Below are 17,508 nucleotides of genomic sequence, written 5' to 3'. Positions count from 1 at the left end.
AAGTAACATAATGATGCACAAGAGTATCATAGGTTCTTGATTCAACTTTGTAATTTGGTTATTGAGACATTTTTATTGTGTGATGATGAGAATAATAGAATAACTATTTTGGACAATAAAAGATTGGAGATGTTATTAAATATGGAGAGTTGATGATGACAATAATATATATTGGTTTAAGGGATGAACCTTGAGTTAAATCTCTTATAATCTCATTTCTTTACCCTCCTACCATCAAATATATATGTTCAATTATTTATTTCCTTAAAAATATTATTCTCGTCTTTAATGTCAACTTGGTGTTCAAGCATAAGTCTCTATAGAGAAGACGAGAGAAGATCCACACTAGAAATCATCACCTCAACATAGTTTAGAGATTTTTGAAATATGCCTCAACTTTTAAGCCAAATCTTGAAGCCCTTTGTTAACAAAAACGTCTTCGTAAGTTTAATTATTTTATACAATAATTAGTGCTTATTTAACTACTACACTATATATTGTTAATCTTGTTGTTTGATTAGTTAACGTATACTTACATATTGATAGAGACACAACATGATGCTTCGGACGTTGTGGAGTTCGTCTACGCAAATTAGTCTCGGTAGCTACCCGTTTATGTTAATTGACCATATCCTTAAGGTCGGAGATTCTTCAGATGGTCGCATAGAGAGAGCGCAAGATTCATGGGATGAAAAAGAAGTCTTGATTAAAGACCCGAAACTCGCAGACGTTGTTCGTAGTACAATGAATATCGGATTTGACCGAATGGGAAGAGATATTCACATGGTGGAGCAGACAGAATATACATGCCCCGAGTTGACTGCAAGTGATCATCTCTACATTCCAATGAGATACATGTCAAGTCAAGAGACATACGGCAATTTTTACTTTCCACCTCTTCCTAAAGGCTCTCAAATCCAAAACCTAGCGCTGTCCTCTCGTCCTGACGTAAACAATGAAGATTGGGTACTGGCTGTCAAGTTTTCAGGTTCTAAGCTGAAGCTTTATAGACATAATAATAATAATAATTATAATAATAATAATAATAATAATAATAATAATAATAATAATAATAATAATAATAGTAAGAAGAATAAGGACTTTCGGTGGATCGATATCGAAACCACACATGAGTCTATAAGTCCGTATTCGAGTATCATGTATTCAATGAAAGATCAAAGGTTCTATGTTCCAACTCCTGGATGCAATTACTTGTGCTCCTTTGATCTCAACTTCAAGGAGAAGGATAAGCTCGAGTTTGTTGAGGTGCGAAAAACAGTTCTTCCTAAGTATGACTTGTATGAGTTGAAGGAGATGGATGCCTTTACCAGGACAGACCACATGGTGGAGTCACCCTCCGGTAAACAATTCCTTATCTCATGGTATGTATTTCTTGACTTTAATTTGTTTCTTGTTAAGACACATCTGAGTTTTAAATATTAGAAGTTAATTTTATTCATTCATTTTGTGACTCTATCATGTCTTTGAAGGTACTTTGGGGACGACTCTAGACTTCACAACACAAAAAAATTCAAGGTGTTTAGAGTGGATGAAAAGATATCCGATAGTAAAACAAAATACATGTATCTCACCGACATCATTGGAGATCTTAGTATTTTTCTGGGACGTGGTGAAGCTTTTTGTGTCAAAGCGAGCACTACTCCTGGTCTAAAGCCTAATTGCATCTATTTCATGGGACACAACTATGGTGTTTTCGATATCACCACCCAAACTTGCACTGTCTTCTCCACTGATGAAGGTCTATTAAGCTCCACTGAATTTCCTTCTTGGCCTCATCCACTTTCTCTCACTCCTAAATTACTTTGATGGCATTGTTGTATTTCTTTTTTTTTACATATATGCTTTATTTGAAAGAAATACACTTTTTACAATAAAAATATATGCATTTATCTTAAATATAATATTTTATTAATTTTAAATATTTATCTATTTTTAAATAAAAAAGAAAATTAATTGAATCAAAAATGACAAGTGTCAAGTGGATATGTTAAAAAATGAGAGACGTTTCGTAAATATCTCAATCTGTTTTTTTTTTTTTCGTTATATGTTTTAAAACTTTTTTTTAATGGTGAGAACTCCATCAATATATCTTTGGTGGAGATACATAGGAGTGTCAAAATAGGTAACCCGACCCGACCTGATCCATACCCACATGGGTTGGAGATTTTCATGGGCGGATTCAACCCGACCCATTTATTATGGTTGAATAGTCACCATAAAATAAAACCATATTAAATAGTTATAAAATAGTTTAATATGGTTTAATAAAACCATATTAAATAGTCACCGACCCATTTAATATGATTTTATTTTATGGTTCTACTATTTTGTGTTTCTCTTTGTATGGTTACATTTTGGCAGAGACACAATAACATGGTTCGGTGGGGTTCTTCTACGCCGATCTACCCGTTAATGTTGATTGACTACCTCCTTAAGGTCGGAGGTTCGTCAAATGGTAACAACTCGATATCAAGAAGGTCCGGATCAGAGGGTGAAAATGAAATCATAATCAAGAACAAGTGTCTCGCTAGAGAAGTCCGAGACGCAATGAGTACAGGATTTAATGATAATGGAGTGAATATTCACATGAAGGAAAAAACACTACTCCGTGATATGGACAACGTTCGTCTAAACATCTATTACGAGCCCTCTGACCCTAAATCAAAATCTGTTTCTGTTCATCTACCTCCTCTTCCAAAAGGCTCACAAATCCAAAACCTTGCCATGTCCTCTTTTCCTGACCTGGAAAATGATGACTGGGTCGTTGCTACCAAGTTATCGGTATCTCGGCTTAGGCTATATAGGCACAAGGACTTACGGTGGATCGATATTAAAACCACGCATGGGCATGAGTCTCTATGCCCATACTCAAGTCTCATGTACTCTAAGAAAGATCAGAGATTCTACATTCCAAGCCCTGGGTGCGAATACTTGTGCTCATTTGGTCTCAACTTCAAAGAGAAAGACAAGCCCGAGTATGATCTCATTTGGAAAAAAGATCTTCCTCAGTATATGTTGTACGAAATGGAGCAGATGAATTCTTATACCAGGACAGATCATCTAGTGGAGTCACCTTCCGGGGAACAATTCCTCATCTCATGGTACGTACGTACTAGATATATTTTGTTATTTTCTTTTCTAAGTATACATTATATAGCTGTTTCGTTATAATGGCTCTCTCGTATGTTTGAGTTATAAGGTACTACGGGGACGACTTTGAGTCAGACACAGTCGTGCAAAAAACAAAGAGGTTCTTGGTGTTTAAAGAGAAGCATAGATCGGATACAGGATACAAAGATATGTATTACACCGAAGATATTGGAGATCTTTGTATTTTTCTTGGGCATGGTGAAGCTTTGTGTGTTCCAGCGAGCTCGTCTCCAGGTCTTAAGCCTAACTGCATCTATTTCGTGGGACATAATTTTGGTGTTTACGATATCACCACCCAAACCTGCACTCTCTTCTATACAGAGGAAGGTCCATTAAGATCCACTGCATTTCCTTACTGGCCTCATCCATTTTCCCTCACTCCTACTTTTTTTTTTTTCAACTGGATTGATTATATTAGAAATGGTATGCGAGAGCATACAAATGGGTTTGAAACAGGTACAGGCCCACCAAAATTACAGGGACAGAGCAATTACTCCATATTTTCCAACTCCTAACATCTAACTTTACATGCCACCAAAAAACTTTCTATCCCTTAACAAAAACCACCATCAGCAGAAAGAGGAAAAGAGGGTCTCTTCTTCAAAGACTGAACGGAGCCACTGCGGGTAAGACACTGCAACATAAGATTGCATTCTTAGATCCCTAGTGACGCTTTGAGCGATGAGACCCGCTCCTCTGTTATCTTGCTCCAACTCAAACTCCAAAGACCATCCACTGATCCTTGACAAAAGCCTGTTTAGTTCTATAGACTGAAACCTAAAGGATGGCCATGCTCTCGGCCTGTTAACCGTCCCAACAAGAGTTTTATCTTGAATGGCAAAGGTCACATTGGAAAATCTGTGACTTAACATACTTTCTATCGCCCATACCAAGACTCTATAAACTCCTTCTTGCTTATCTCTAATGCTAGAGAAAGATCTCCTGCTGTGCAGTAAGACAATACCTTCATCATTTCTCACCACCCAAGCTCCTCCTGCAACCATGTTTCTATTTGACCACGAGAAGCCAACATTACACTTTACCTAGGAATCTTGAGGTCTAGCCCATGAGACAAGATTTTCCAACACTTCTGTTACCGGTTGAAAGCGCCTTGGTCTCTGAGTCTCGACAACTTCTTCATTTTCCTGCACTTGTGCCTGAAACCATTCATCAACATCTTCGAGAATTTTTTCCTTTGCCTCTAAAGGGGAGAACAAATTCCCTTCAAAACAAAGAGAGTTTCTGTTTTTCCAGATCCTCCACAAAATCCACGGAAAGCTTTTTCTCAGCTCAACTGGCCATTGCACATTATTTTTGTTCAGGATCAGATGATACACATTGGAAAAAACAGAGCCATTTTGAAATCCATCTTCCGGAGAAGGATACTCTGTTAATGCCCAAATCTGTCTAGCATAAGGGCAAGTAAAGAGAATGTGATTAATAGACTCTCCTACTTCACCACATACTTGACAGATATCATCTCCTACCATTCCTCTGCTTCTGAGAGAGCTTGCTACTGGAAGAGCCCCACACAAAACTTTCCATAAGAAAATCTTGATTTTTGGATCGGTTTGAGTGCTCCACACCTCAGCTTTTATCCCATTAAGAGAGGGTTGAATATCAGCTTCCCCGAGCACTTGAGAATTATTTGACAGAGTAGCTAGCCAGTACCCAGATTTGACAGTGTAATCTCCATTCTTGTTATGCTTCCAGACATGAAAGTCTTTATGATCCCTTACGGGTTTGATGGCTTTTATTCTGATTATATCTTGAGGAAAGAAATGGTCTTCCATAGCATCCTCGTCCCACAACCCAGTGGACTGATCTATAAGATCCTTCACTCTCAAGCAAACATCAAACAACGTATTTTTCCTCCATGGGGCTCTCATTCCATTATCATCAATCCATGGTTCAGTCCAAACGAACATTGATTCTCCATTGCCTACCTTTTTCTCCAGACCTTTTAGTAGAAGCTCCCTACCATGAAGAATGCTTCTCCAACCGAAAGAAGGACAGTTAGACATTCCTGCCTCCAAAAAGTTGTCAAGAGGATAGTACCTACTTTTCATGAGCTTTGACAGAAGACAATCTTCATCTTGGAGCAATCTCCATGCTTGCTTGGCTAAAAGGGCTTGGTTAAAAGTTTTTATGTCCTTGAACCCTAAACCTCCTTTGAGCTTGGAAAGGCAAAGTTTTTCCCAGCTTAACCAGTGGATTTTCCTTGAATGCTCATTAAAACTCCACCAAAAGTCTGACATAGCACTTGCCAAGTTTTCACAGGTAGAAACTGGTAATTTGAAGCAGGACATAGCAAAAACAGGCATTGCAAGAGCCACTGACTTCAATAACATTTCTTTACCTCCCTGAGACAGATATCTTGAATACCACCCTGACATCTTCCCTTTCACTCTATCCTTTAGGTAAGAGAGCATGTCCACTTTTGAGCTACTAAAACATTCAGGGAGTCCTAACTAGGTTCCAGCTCCTCCTTGGTTGAAAATTCCCAGTTTTTCTTGAATAGATCTCTTTAAAATCTCATTCACTTTTGACCCGAAGGTTATTGAGGACTTTGAAAGATTAATGATCTGTCCCGTAGCAGCACCATATCTGTTTAGGATCCGTTGAATAGATTCTGCTTGATCTAGGGAGGCCTTGCATAAGAACAGGCTGTCGTCAGCAAACAACAAGTGGTTCACCGATGGTCCTTGGTCCGAGAAGGAGATTCCTTCAATACTTCCTTCCGCTTGTGCTTTGTTCAGCAAATGTGATAACCCTTTAGTACATAGAACAAAGAGAAAAGGGGAGAGAGGATCCCCTTGTCTCAAACCTCTTTGCGGTGAGATCATACCATACGGTTGGTCATTGATTAACACCGAGTAGGTAACCGTTGTCACACACCTCATCACCCAATCAATCCAAATATTATGGAAACCCAATGCCCGCAAGAGAGACCTTAGATAGCTCCACTCGACCCTGTCGTACTCCTTTGACATATCGGATTTTATGGCCATGAATTCCCCAAAGATAGTCGGATGCACCCTCAGGCTGTACACTAACTCATGTGCTACCAAAATATTGTCCGAGATGAGCCTGTCTGAGACAAAGGCTGATTGCGACTCAGAGACAATATCTGGCAGAAACGGTTGCAGTCTGAAAACCATAATCTTTGATATGATCTTATAAAGAACTGAACAAAGACCAATAGGCCTCAAGTTAGTCATTTCTGTAGGGCGATGTGTTTTTGGGATCAAACACAGGTGGGTGTAATTCCAGTCTGGTGGGAGAACTCCTTCTGCAAAAAACTTCTGTATCTCACCAACTACTTGGGGACCAATGACATTCCAGTAATGCTGAAAGAACAAGGCAAACATTCCATCTGGTCCCGGAGCACTAGAAGCTTTGATGGAGAAGGTGGCGGCCTTGATTTCTTTAGCAGAGACCTTCTTAATCAGAGCTTTGTTCATTCCTTCAGAGACCCTGGGACATAATCCTGAGAACCACTCATTGAATGGAGCTGGATTGGAAGATTTAAATAGGTTGGCGAAATAAGCTGAGGCTACCTCTCCCTTTGCTGCTTCAGATTTCTGAAAGATCCCATTTATATCCTTTAATTTCTCTATTCTTTTTCGCGCTCTGTTATTCTTTACTGATGCATGAAAGAATTTAGAGTTTCTATCTCCACTTCTTAACCACTTTTGCTTACTTTTCTATTTCCAGAAATTTTCTTCCTCTCTGTAAGCCAGGCAAAGTTCTCTTTTTACTATTCAGATCTTCTGAAAATTTGGCCACCTATCCGACTGTTCTTTCTCCAGAGCTACCTCTATCTGCTGAATTTTGTCAAAAGCATTCATAGAGTTCTTTTTTTTCAAGCACTTAGAGATTTTCTGCACTCTCTAAGTCTGTCTGCAACTGAAAGAGTAAAACCTGATCTCTGTCCCCTCCACGCTTTTACTATTGCTTCCTTAACTCCTTGTTTCCGCAGAAACCGACAGTCAAACCTAAAACGACCTTTGTAAGATTGTTGTGAGGACATCAATTTCACTAACACCGGTCTATGGTCAGATCCTCTCATTTCCAGGAACGCTTGATTTGAAGCAGGAAACTGAACAAACCATTCACTATTACCAAAAGCCCTGTCCAATCTGCTCTGAATCCAAAGATCTCCTCTCTTACCCGCCCATGTGAATTTATTGCCTTGGCTCGGAAGCTCTAACATATCACAAGCACTAAGCATATCGTGGAAAGGCTTGAATGAGGCATCACTTCTTCTTGGGCCACCTAACTTTTCAACGTTATGCAGAATCTCATTGAAATCACCTAGGATACACCATCTATCTCTCCTTCCAATTCCAATCCGAGAGATTCGTTCCCAAACATCATTCCTTTTACTCTTATCCGGTTTTCCATATATACAAGAAACATAGAAATTTAACTCTCCGAATTGAACCTGGACATCCAACATATTCTTATCAAAAAACTTGAAGTCCAACTTTATACTACTCTTCCAAAACAGAGCCAGTCCGCCACACTTTCCAATGGGGTCAACCGTAAAAACTCTGTCATATCCTAACCATTCTTGCAGGTCTACTAGAACATCTCTCCGATTCATTGTCTCCATCAAAAAGAGCATCTCTGGGAAATGTTTCTTACGCATTTCATTGAGACGGGGAATTGCCAAATCTTGAGACTGTCCCAAGCCCTAGCAATTCCAGCTCATTATACTCATTGGGCATTAGGCAATCCCCCCCTTTTGGATCGCCTCTTTGGGATTAAGCTTTAGTTGTTTAGCAGTGCTTGATCCCACTATGTCTGCTTTTCTCTTCTCCTTCACACCAATGGTTAACCCCTTCTCCAAGTTATGAACGCCTTCTATTTGACTCGAGGCTTTGGGTTTGAGCTTCCTTTAGTATTTGGACAGTCTGTACCTCTGTTTAACCTTTTTCGAGCCAATCCCAGAAGGACCAGACTCAAAAGAGCCAGTCCTATAAACCGTCGGACTGACTTGAAAAGGTTGTGAAAGAGAGAGGAAGTTACGATGATGGTTACTGGAATAAGAAGCAACATTATCCAACGGCCAAGAACTTGCTTCCGGTCTTTGGTGACTAGTGACTTCGTTTTTATTTGGACCAGCTACTTCTTCAAAACCAAAAACAAAACCTTTCCCTTTGTTCACCTCTGGGTGGAAGATAGGAGCAGGTTCTAACATCAGGATTGATTTTTTTCCAATGGGATCCTTTTCGACCTCTCCTACAGTTTTCTTTACCCGTTCCCTTTTTATCAGCAGTTCTTCCTCATTACCTAACCTCAAGTATTGTCTCATACCTTCAAGAACTTCAGGAGCAATACGCGGTCTTCTGGAGTTTGGATCTATTCCAACTTGATCTTCTGATAGAACACCAAACAGCGGATCAGACGGTTTAAGAACAGGCTCAGGTTTAGCCTTGTCAACTGTCGCACCTACTCTGGAACCCTCCTCTTTAGGCAATTGTTTGCTCAGGAATAAAGGACACATCTCCCTCTCATGAGTGAGCCTCTGACATTCACAGCAGCGTTTTTGAATTTTTTCATATTCAAAGTTTACTGACGTAGTACCACCATTCTTAATAACAACCGCCTTTGATCTTCTTAGTGGTCTAGACACATCAAACAAAACCTTCACTCTAATGAACTCTTGCACTTGAGGCTCATCAGGGTCAAAAGCTACCTCCAATACTTGACCAATGATTTCCCCTAAGGCCGTTAAAGCTTTTTTTGTGTAGAAATATATCAGCAACTTCCAGATCTGAATCCATATTGGAACAAATTGCAGATAATTATCAGGGGGAAACTCATACCATCTATCCATAACCAGAGCCCACTGGTTGTAAGTCTGAGCTCCTTTATCAAGCACTTCTAGAAGATCATGTTCATACTTGAATATGAACTGGAACCTCTCTCGCGACAAAGCAATTCCCCTTACTCTTCCAAGTTTCTGCCACTTCCTTGGCATATCTTTGATCAGATGATTCATCGGTTGATGAGCTGGGTTCAGAGTACGCCCCACCAAACTGAGAGTATTTCTTTCGCAGGAGGAGAATTCTGGAAGGTCTGGCATCTCGAAAGGCACCTCTTCCTCATCGTTCAGTGACATAGCCATTAAGGCTTTATCCATAGCTGAAGACATGATTGAAACAGAGACCAGAATAAGCCACAAAAGCTTGGAATCTGGGACAAACTTTCTCTCTTTTTTCTTAGAAAATTAGATCTACTTTTTGAAACCCAAAAAGTAACGATAAACTGGGTGAAAAAGGTTGAACAGAGACGTGTTTTTCCACTAAGACTCTAGTCTTCAAACTAGTGAAAGACACTAAATGAGATAGAGTATTCTAAGTCCAAAAGAGGGAATCCTTGTGAAATCCTTTCCACTAAGTATCTCCAATCAATTCCTTTCACTCCTACTTAATATGGTCTTTTTTTTTTTTTTTTTTTTTTTCTTAAGAAATTAAAATTTACTTATGTTTTATTTCAACGTAAACAAAAGTTAAATTTTTATACAAAAGTAATAAAATTTTATTACTAGTAAGACATTAAGTGTAATTATGGATTCGTTAGAGACATTTTTTAAAATTATATATCCAAGAAACGAAAAAAAACAATTTAACCATTACAAGAAAATAATCGATTTGACAATTCATCACAATTGCCTCACAAGTGTACAATCGTAAGGGATTTCCAAGACACCAAGATTCCTCGTAAATCGCATCTAGCAAATCGATCAACACCGTTATGAGGGAGGTAAATCTGACGCATATTGCGAGAGATATTTTCACTCGTAAATCTCACGCATATTGCGAGAGATAATTTCACTCGTTAATCTCAAACAATTTGCGAGTGAGCGTATCCCTAACAAATTATTTGGCAACAAAGTTGTACTTAAAACAGACAAGTTAATTATTACAAGTTCATTATTCATTATCCTAGAACTCCAAAAAAAGACAACCGCTTAAATTAAAAAAAAACACAAACAAAGTATTTAAGACTTACCTATGTGTAACATTTGTTTTTGATATGAATGGACTCCCCACCAGAAGCATTGCTCTCTCAGATTCCAACTCTTGAATCTTGGAAGATACCTCATTGACTAGGGACTCAGACTTTTCATCCGTAAATGACCCATCATGCTTTCAATGAGTCTTTTTTAGGATGGGTACAAAATCATGAGTTAACTTACCAGTTACATCAGACTGAAAAAGAGAAAAAGAGAGTTGATTAGTCAATTATTAATTGTCCATAAGGTCTAAACACTTACATGTTTTTGAGCACTTACATGTCTAAAAAAGAAAGCCTAAACACTATAATGTTTTCGAGCACATGCTTTAAAAGAGGTTGGCCTAACCAGTGCTTATATATAGTAGTGCCATCAGGATCATGATATCGAGCGTTAGTATGTGGCTGTGGTTACTCTTGACTTCTGATTTGGGATCAAGCCAATATTTAACAAGACCACCCCATACTTGAGGATCAATCCACTGTGGCTTTGCCTCATCACCTTTTAGTTTCCACTTTAACTTTCACCTAGACACTTGATCACACATCCTGTGCTTAAGCTTGTATTCAAACTCCTGTCTAACTCTATCGTTTATGGAATGGTCCCAATTATATGTTTGCTTCCAAAAAAAAAAGTAAATTAGTATATGTTTAATAATGGTAATGATCAAAGGTCAATTAAAACCTAATGTGTACTCCACCACAATCTAGTGGTATCGTTGTAACACTTTAGGATCGAATCCACATGGACCAAACAATTACACTATGAAATTGTGTAGATTAAATATAGCTAAGACAATGAAAAAGTTTTTGTTTGAAAGTGACTAACAAAAAGCAGTAAATAAAAGAGTGTTTTAAATCAAAAGAGAAAACATTGGGTGCAGGGAATCATTAGGGACTATGATCACAAATTTAGATGATTAGATAGGGATGCATTAAACACAATTCTTGAACTCAAATCACGTTTGTAAAGCTATCCAACTTTCGCACCGATAACTATCTAAGCAATGAATTTACTAAATCCTAAACTTTCATTTGAATCCAGCAAAACAAGCAAGCATTAACAAGTTCAGGTTTGATAAGTTCACAAGGTGCCTCAACTTCAACTTCCGTTGGCTAAGGTCCACCTTGCTCACCTATGTTCTTTTCAAGCAACTCAACAACACTTTTGGTGCCCGATGAATTAAACCTAAGATCTTAATCTAGGTGATCAATCTAGCTTAAGCATTAAGAACAACAATAGATGAAGAACAATAAGATCAATCCCTAGTCTAACAACCTAGCATCAATTAATCATAGAAACCCTTCTAAAACCCTAAACCCAATTGAGAAACTACTCAGACATAGAGAAGCAGAAACAGCAAATCAATGATGAAGAAAACATAATTGAATTGCAAAAGAATAGAAAATAGGGTTTAGAAATCTTCTCCAAAGTGTCAAGAAGGATTAGAGATCTTCTCCCTTCAGCTCTCAATACAAAATAGTCTCAGAAAAATAAAGCTTATATCTCTGGAGGCCGAGCCTCTAACTTAAATGTCAAAATAAAACCCTAAAAGTTGGTTTAAAACAAATAAGGAAAAGTTGCTTCGGGTACGGGACTGGTCGATCCTGAATTCGGATCAGCCGATCCTGGATGATTTTCTCTGTTTGCTCCATCTGCTTGCTATTTCGATCAGTCTTCACCAAATTGGCTTCATATGCTTGTCTTCATCCCCAAAACACTCAGTTTCCTTCCAAAGTAACCAAGAACCTATACAGATCCACAAAGGACTAAAAAGACTCTAAAAGCACACTTAGACCTAACAAAAGACTCAAAACAAATACAAAACTATTGTTAAAATCCTATAATATGCAGACACATCAGGTAAACAAAACATATTGTAAGTAGTAAAACAGATTTGACTTACCGCAAAAGATTCATACCAACGGTCTACCACTGCAGTCGTCGTCTGTGTCCAATTGGCATGAGGCTCTTTGAAATCTCTTTCAAAGATGTTTTGTACAGTAGCAGCAACAGAGGAATCTTGGTCAAACCTTCAAACAAAATACAACTTGAATGCGAAATTATATTAAGGGTAAAAGTCACGATAAAGCATTCAGATTCAACATGCATATACTCCTAACTGAAGAAACTATCAGAATTTATTCTAAAATGAAATTTAAAACTTTAAACTGATTTCTTATCAGAGAGTTCCTGGAGGTCGACGCGGATCTAGCTTCGTCTAACCTTCACGCCCAGGACTATCGAGTAACTCTTCCAGTGTCAGATTGTTGAGACATGCAGAAGCTCCTGTAGAAGACAAACGAGCGAGTGAGCCAACATGCGCATTAGAGGGTGAAGGAGTATGATAAGATGGCGTCTGAGGTAGTGGTTGTGAGATTGAACAACAGTTATTAGAACCGGTGGGAGCTCGTGTACGGTTAGAACCAGTGGGAGCGGGTACACCTTGATCAGACAAGAACCTTGTGTAATCGTTGCCATTATACATCTATTAGAAAAATAAGAAACCAAAAAATTATTAGTTAACAAGAAGAACACAAATTGAAATAGATGCAAATCAGCGAAGGAAGAGGAGGAAGAGTCAATTTACCTTTCAGATCTAGGATAAGAGACAGGAGGAAGAGAGACAGCAAAGAGAAATCAGAGAAGAAGATATTGGAGAACAAGAGATCAAAGACCAAGAGATCGGAGAACAACAGATCAAGGAAGAAGAGATTGGTGAAGAAGAGATCAGAGAAAGAAAGATCGTAGAACAAGAGATCGGAGAAGAAGAAATTGGAGAAGAAAAGAGATTAGGGTTTAGGTAGCGACGACTAGGGTTAGGGTTTAAATCGGAGAAGAAGATATCAAAGAAGGAATGGCTTTAGGGTTTGAGATTCGCTCAAACTAACATTCACCTCTATATATAGACTTTTAATGCCTCGCGAATCCCTCGCGGGATTCGCGACGGAATAACTAGAAAACCTCACAAATTAGTCACAACAACCGACAAAACTGACCAGTAAAAACACTCAAACTTTGTGAGGGATTAACGAGTACCAATCGCTAGGGATGTTAATAGGGGTCAGCAAACCCATTTATTAAATGAGTATGTTGAACTAAAATGAGCCCATTTATGGAATAATATTAAATGGGGTTAAATGAGTTTTCCCATTTAGTCCTATTAATTATATGGGTTTTATCATAAATAAATGGGTACCAATCTAGACCCAATTGATATTTTTATTAAATATTTATCATATCTAGTTATATTTTCTGCCATAATTGTAAAATTACATTTTCTAGCCAAAAACATAAAATTATATTTTCTTAAACTAGTGTTTTCCCGCCAAAACCGTAAAAACATGTTTTTCCGCCAAAACCATAGAAACGTGTTTTCTCGCCAAAACAGCAAAAACGTGTTTTCCTTCCAAAACCGTAAAAATTTTGTTTTCCCGCAAAACCGTCAAAATATGTTTTTTCGCCAAAACCGCAAAAATGTGTTTTCCTGCAAAAACCGTAAAAACGTGTTTTCCCGCAAAAAAACGCAAAAATTGTCTTTTGTTATCAAAATATTTTTTTTCTTCTCAAAACCGTATTTTCTCGCCAAAACTGAAAAATCCAAGTTTTTCCATCATTAAAAAATATTTTCACAAAAAATATTCTTCCTGCCAAAATTACAAAGCCACAAATTGCACATTATCATCAATATTATATATTTAAATGGGTTCAATAGGTTAAATGGTACAATGTATGTTTAAATGGGTATAGTTAAATGGGTTTCAAATATATATGGGTTTAAATGGGTTTATACTTAAATGGGGTGGGTTTACCCATTTTAACATCCCTACCAATCGCAAATCCCTTGCAAATTGCAACAGATTAACTAGGAACCTCGTAAATCAGTCGCAATAACCGACAAAGCCGACCAACAAAAACACCCCAACTTTGCGAGGGATTAATGAGTACCAATCGCAATTCCCTTGCAAATTGCGACAGAATAACTAGGAACCTCGCAAATCAGTTGCAACAACCGAAAATGGACTAATAAAACTCACCAACATTGAGAGGGAACTGAGAGGACCTATAAAATATACCTCGCTAATCCCTTGCAAAACCCTCAGAAGCTTATAAATCTTTCTTAAAAAAAAAACAACTACAAAAACTACAATACTCAATGTAACATCCGCGAGTCAATTTGTCGGTTTCGGGAGTGGGTGTCGATCGACACCAAGGAGGGTCGAGACCAGCGGATTTGCTTATCACCCTCGTGGAGTTGTATGATGTATCTCTGGGATGGATTGGTTGGATTGTCACAGGGTTCATCTGGATTGTCATCGGGGTGGAGTGGAGTTTGAGCGACCAAAAGGGAAGTTGGTATTTGAGGGAGTAAGACTGACTTTGGAGAATCTCGTGATCTCAGCCATGCAGGTCGGGAAGATGAACGAGAAGGGACATGAGGCTTATCTGGTTACAATCTCGATACCGGAGTCACTGGGGCAGTCTACGGTTAGTGGTATTCAGGTTGTTGAGGAGTTCGATGATGTGTATCAATCGTTGCAGGGGTTACCACCATCTCGGTCGGATCCCTTCACGATGGAGCTGGAACTTAGGACTACGTCGTTATCCAAGGCACCTTACAGGATGGCTCCAGCATAGATGGCAGAGCTGAAGAAGCAGCTGGAGGACCTTTTGAGCAGGGGATTCATATGTCATACCGTGTCACTATGGGGAGCGCTGGTTTTGTTCTTTAAGAAGAAGGACGGGAGTTTCTGCTTGTGCATTGATTATCGGGGTATGAACCGGGTCACTGTGAAGAACAAATACCCTTTCTCCATGATCGATGAGTTGTTGGATCAGTTGAGGGATGCTACTTGGTTCTCCAAGATTGATTTGGCGTCGGGTTATCATCAGATCCTGATAGATGAGGCAGATGTGAGGAAGACTGCTTTCAGGACGAGGTACAAGCATTATGAGTTCGTGGTGATGCTGTTTGGTTTGACTAACGTGCCAACAATGTTTATGAGATTGATGAACAGCGAGTTCCAAGAGTTTCTGGATGTGTCTGTCATTGTTTTCATCGACGATATCCTGGTTTATTCTAAGAGTCCTGAGGAGCATGCAGTGCATCTAAGAGCAGTTCTGGATAAGATGCAGGAACAGAAGTTGTATGCTAAGTTGAGCAAATGCAGTTTCTGGCAAAGGGAGATGGGATTTATGGGTCATATTGTCTCGGCGGAGGGAGTCACTATGGATACAGAGAAGATTCAGGCCATCAGAGATTGACCTAAACTGCAGAATGCTACAGAGATCAAGTGTTTCTTTGGGTTGGCGGGCTATTACAGGAGGTTTGTGCAGGGTTTTGCGAGCAAGGCACGGCCGATGACTAAGTTAACAGGGAAGGAAGTCCATATTGTTTGGTCACGAGAGTGTGATGAGGGTATCGCAAGCCTGAAGGAGATGCTACGCCAATGTTGGCATTGCTAGAGCAGGGTGAGCTGTATATGGTTTATACAAATGCATTCAGACTTGGCTTGGGGTGTGTGTTGATGCAGCATGGGAAGGATAGTGCCTACATTTCGCGGCAGTTGCAGAAGCATGAGGACAACTATCCTACCCATGACTTGGAGATAGGTTCTCTAGTTTTTGTCCTGAAGATTTGGAGGTCTTATCTTCATGACGAGAAGGTAGAGGTATTTACAGATCATAAGAGCCTGAAGTATATATTCACTCAGCCTGAGCTGAATTTGAGGCAGAGGCGGTGAATAGAGCTGGTGGTAGATTATAATCTGGAGATAGCCTACCACCCTAGTAAGGCTAACTTGTGTGTAGATTCTCTATGTCAGAAGCAGACAGCTTCGGCTTAGGAGCAGAACATGGAGTCTCTGGTAGGAGAGATTAGTGCATTAAGGTTATGTGTTGTCTCTTAAGCGCTGTCGGGTTTAGAGGTAGCTGATCGAGCAGATCTTTTGAGTAGAGTGCGGTTGGCTTAGGTGAAGGATGTGGGGCTGGTGAATGCCTCTAGAGATGTTGATTTGGAGTATCAGGTCCAACGATACTGATAACTCTATATTTTACCATGTTTTAGCATGCATTTCTCTCATGTTTTGCATTGTTTAGAGTGAGTTTTAGCACATATATGTCTCTTATTCTCAGTCTATGCACTAGGATAGAATTTGCATAGCATTTGCATATTTGTATGCATAAAATAGGTGAATTAGGTACTTTGGAAACATCGTGGAGAAGTTGTGATAAAAAGGAGTCATCTGGCAAGGAAATAAGGCTCAAAAGAGGAGGAAAGCAATCACTCGACCATGGACTCGAGCACACACTCGACCGTTGCCAAAGAACACTCGGTCGGATTCATGACGAGCCCCTCAAAGATAAACTAGAATAAAGATCTTCCTTTGGCATTCAGCTTCAGAGTTCTTCACAAAAGTTGTAGGCAATCGAATTAGCTTTCCAATGCCGGTGGCCTCAGGCCAATCTGAGTGATAACTCTCTAATTTACATGTTTTAAGCATCCTTTTTGTCCATATTTTGTATTATATATACCATAACCTTAACATTTCTAGGTCATTAACTGTAGAAATTTAGGCCATTTAGGGTGTTGCATTCTTGCATTTGCACATTTTGGATGAAAACATGTGCTTTGGAGCCTAAAATGGAGAGAAACAAGGTCAAATCCGAGCATGTACCCGAAAGAGCTATTGAGCAGGAAGAACAGTCAGAACTTCAACCCGATCGAGGAGGATCCAAGAGAAGGAAGAACAACCCGAAGACCTACCCGAGGAACAATCCGACCTTATCCTTGTGCACCCCATCGAGCAGACCCTCGGACAGGACGGAACAGCTAGATTAAGAGGGTTTCCATATATAAACCCCCTTCTTCTTCCTCTCGCAAAAGGACGCCGCAAACACTCAGAACAGTGAGCGAGAGCTTCTGAACGAGAAACTGAGCGATTCTAACTCTCTTTTTTTTTTAGATTTCGATTTTGTACTCTTCTACTCTATTTCTATTTTCAATACAATGCAATTTTCGTTTATTTGTGTTTTTATGATTTCTGCAATGAGATCTGAGTAGTGAAACAAAGTTTCTAGGGATGGGATAGGCAAATATGTGTTCTTGATCGGTTATGATGTCTTAGCTTGGTTTTTTATGTTATATAAATTCCTTTCTAGATTGGTGTTCTAAATGCTATTTTCAGACCGAGAGGTTGACATTAGATCCAGGGTGTTTTGCCATCGAGAGATGTAGTTGAAATGCTTGAATCAATCAATGCTAGAGATTTACTCACTTAGCCTAAGAGATTAGATGTGTAAGGAGTTTA

General features: G+C 39.1%; 4 protein-coding genes and 1 pseudogene across 4 annotated transcripts; 2 read left to right on the top strand and 3 right to left on the bottom strand.

Moving 5' to 3' along the window:
• The first annotated feature begins 558 nt into the window (after positions 1-558).
• LOC104772890 (uncharacterized) lies at positions 559-1,827 on the top strand. The gene is made up of 3 exons (XM_019242220.2): positions 559-1,014; positions 1,093-1,382; positions 1,491-1,827. The coding sequence occupies exons 1-3, from the start codon at positions 559-561 to the stop codon at positions 1,825-1,827; spliced, it is 1,083 nt and encodes a 360-aa protein (XP_019097765.2).
• A 567-nt stretch (positions 1,828-2,394) lies between these two features.
• LOC104772889 (uncharacterized) lies at positions 2,395-3,686 on the top strand. Its single transcript, XM_010497446.3, has 2 exons — positions 2,395-3,122; positions 3,221-3,686. Exons 1-2 carry the CDS (start codon positions 2,395-2,397, stop codon positions 3,684-3,686), a joined length of 1,194 nt encoding a protein of 397 aa, XP_010495748.3.
• A 54-nt stretch (positions 3,687-3,740) lies between these two features.
• On the bottom strand, positions 3,741-4,175 carry LOC147919808 (uncharacterized). The gene has a single exon (XM_087504114.1). The coding sequence runs from the start codon at positions 4,173-4,175 to the stop codon at positions 3,741-3,743; it is 435 nt and encodes a 144-aa protein (XP_087360240.1).
• Positions 4,176-5,642: 1,467 nt separating this feature from the next.
• Positions 5,643-7,897, bottom strand: LOC147919807 (uncharacterized; annotated as a pseudogene).
• Positions 7,898-8,074: 177 nt separating this feature from the next.
• LOC147919806 (uncharacterized) lies at positions 8,075-9,334 on the bottom strand. The gene has a single exon (XM_087504113.1). It carries the CDS (start codon positions 9,332-9,334, stop codon positions 8,075-8,077), a length of 1,260 nt encoding a protein of 419 aa, XP_087360239.1.
• Positions 9,335-17,508: the final 8,174 nt, after the last annotated feature.

The sequence above is a fragment of the Camelina sativa genome, chromosome 20, assembly GCF_030686135.1.
Source record: "Camelina sativa cultivar CO46 ecotype springtype chromosome 20, ASM3068613v1".
NCBI classification, from domain to species: Eukaryota; Viridiplantae; Streptophyta; class Magnoliopsida; order Brassicales; family Brassicaceae; genus Camelina; species Camelina sativa.
The sequence above is the reverse complement of the archived record's forward strand: the minus strand, read 5'-3'. Positions and strand labels throughout refer to the sequence as shown.

What these genes read in the sequence shown, in the direction of transcription:
- LOC104772890 (XM_019242220.2), top strand. Translation starts at nt 559, where the DNA reads ATGCTTCGGACGTTGTGGAGTTCGTCTACGCAAATTAGTCTCGGTAGC. An exon ending in AGCTGAAGCTTTATAGACAT is followed by an intron (nt 1,015 to 1,092) that starts AATAATAATAAT and finishes AATAGTAAGAAG; the next exon opens with AATAAGGACTTTCGGTGGAT. An exon ending in AAACAATTCCTTATCTCATG is followed by an intron (nt 1,383 to 1,490) that starts GTATGTATTTCT and finishes ATGTCTTTGAAG; the next exon opens with GTACTTTGGGGACGACTCTA.
- LOC104772889 (XM_010497446.3), top strand. Translation starts at nt 2,395, where the DNA reads ATGGTTCGGTGGGGTTCTTCTACGCCGATCTACCCGTTAATGTTGATT. An exon ending in GAACAATTCCTCATCTCATG is followed by an intron (nt 3,123 to 3,220) that starts GTACGTACGTAC and finishes TTGAGTTATAAG; the next exon opens with GTACTACGGGGACGACTTTG.
- LOC147919808 (XM_087504114.1), bottom strand. Translation starts at nt 4,175, where the DNA reads ATGGTTGCAGGAGGAGCTTGGGTGGTGAGAAATGATGAAGGTATTGTC.
- LOC147919806 (XM_087504113.1), bottom strand. Translation starts at nt 9,334, where the DNA reads ATGTCTTCAGCTATGGATAAAGCCTTAATGGCTATGTCACTGAACGAT.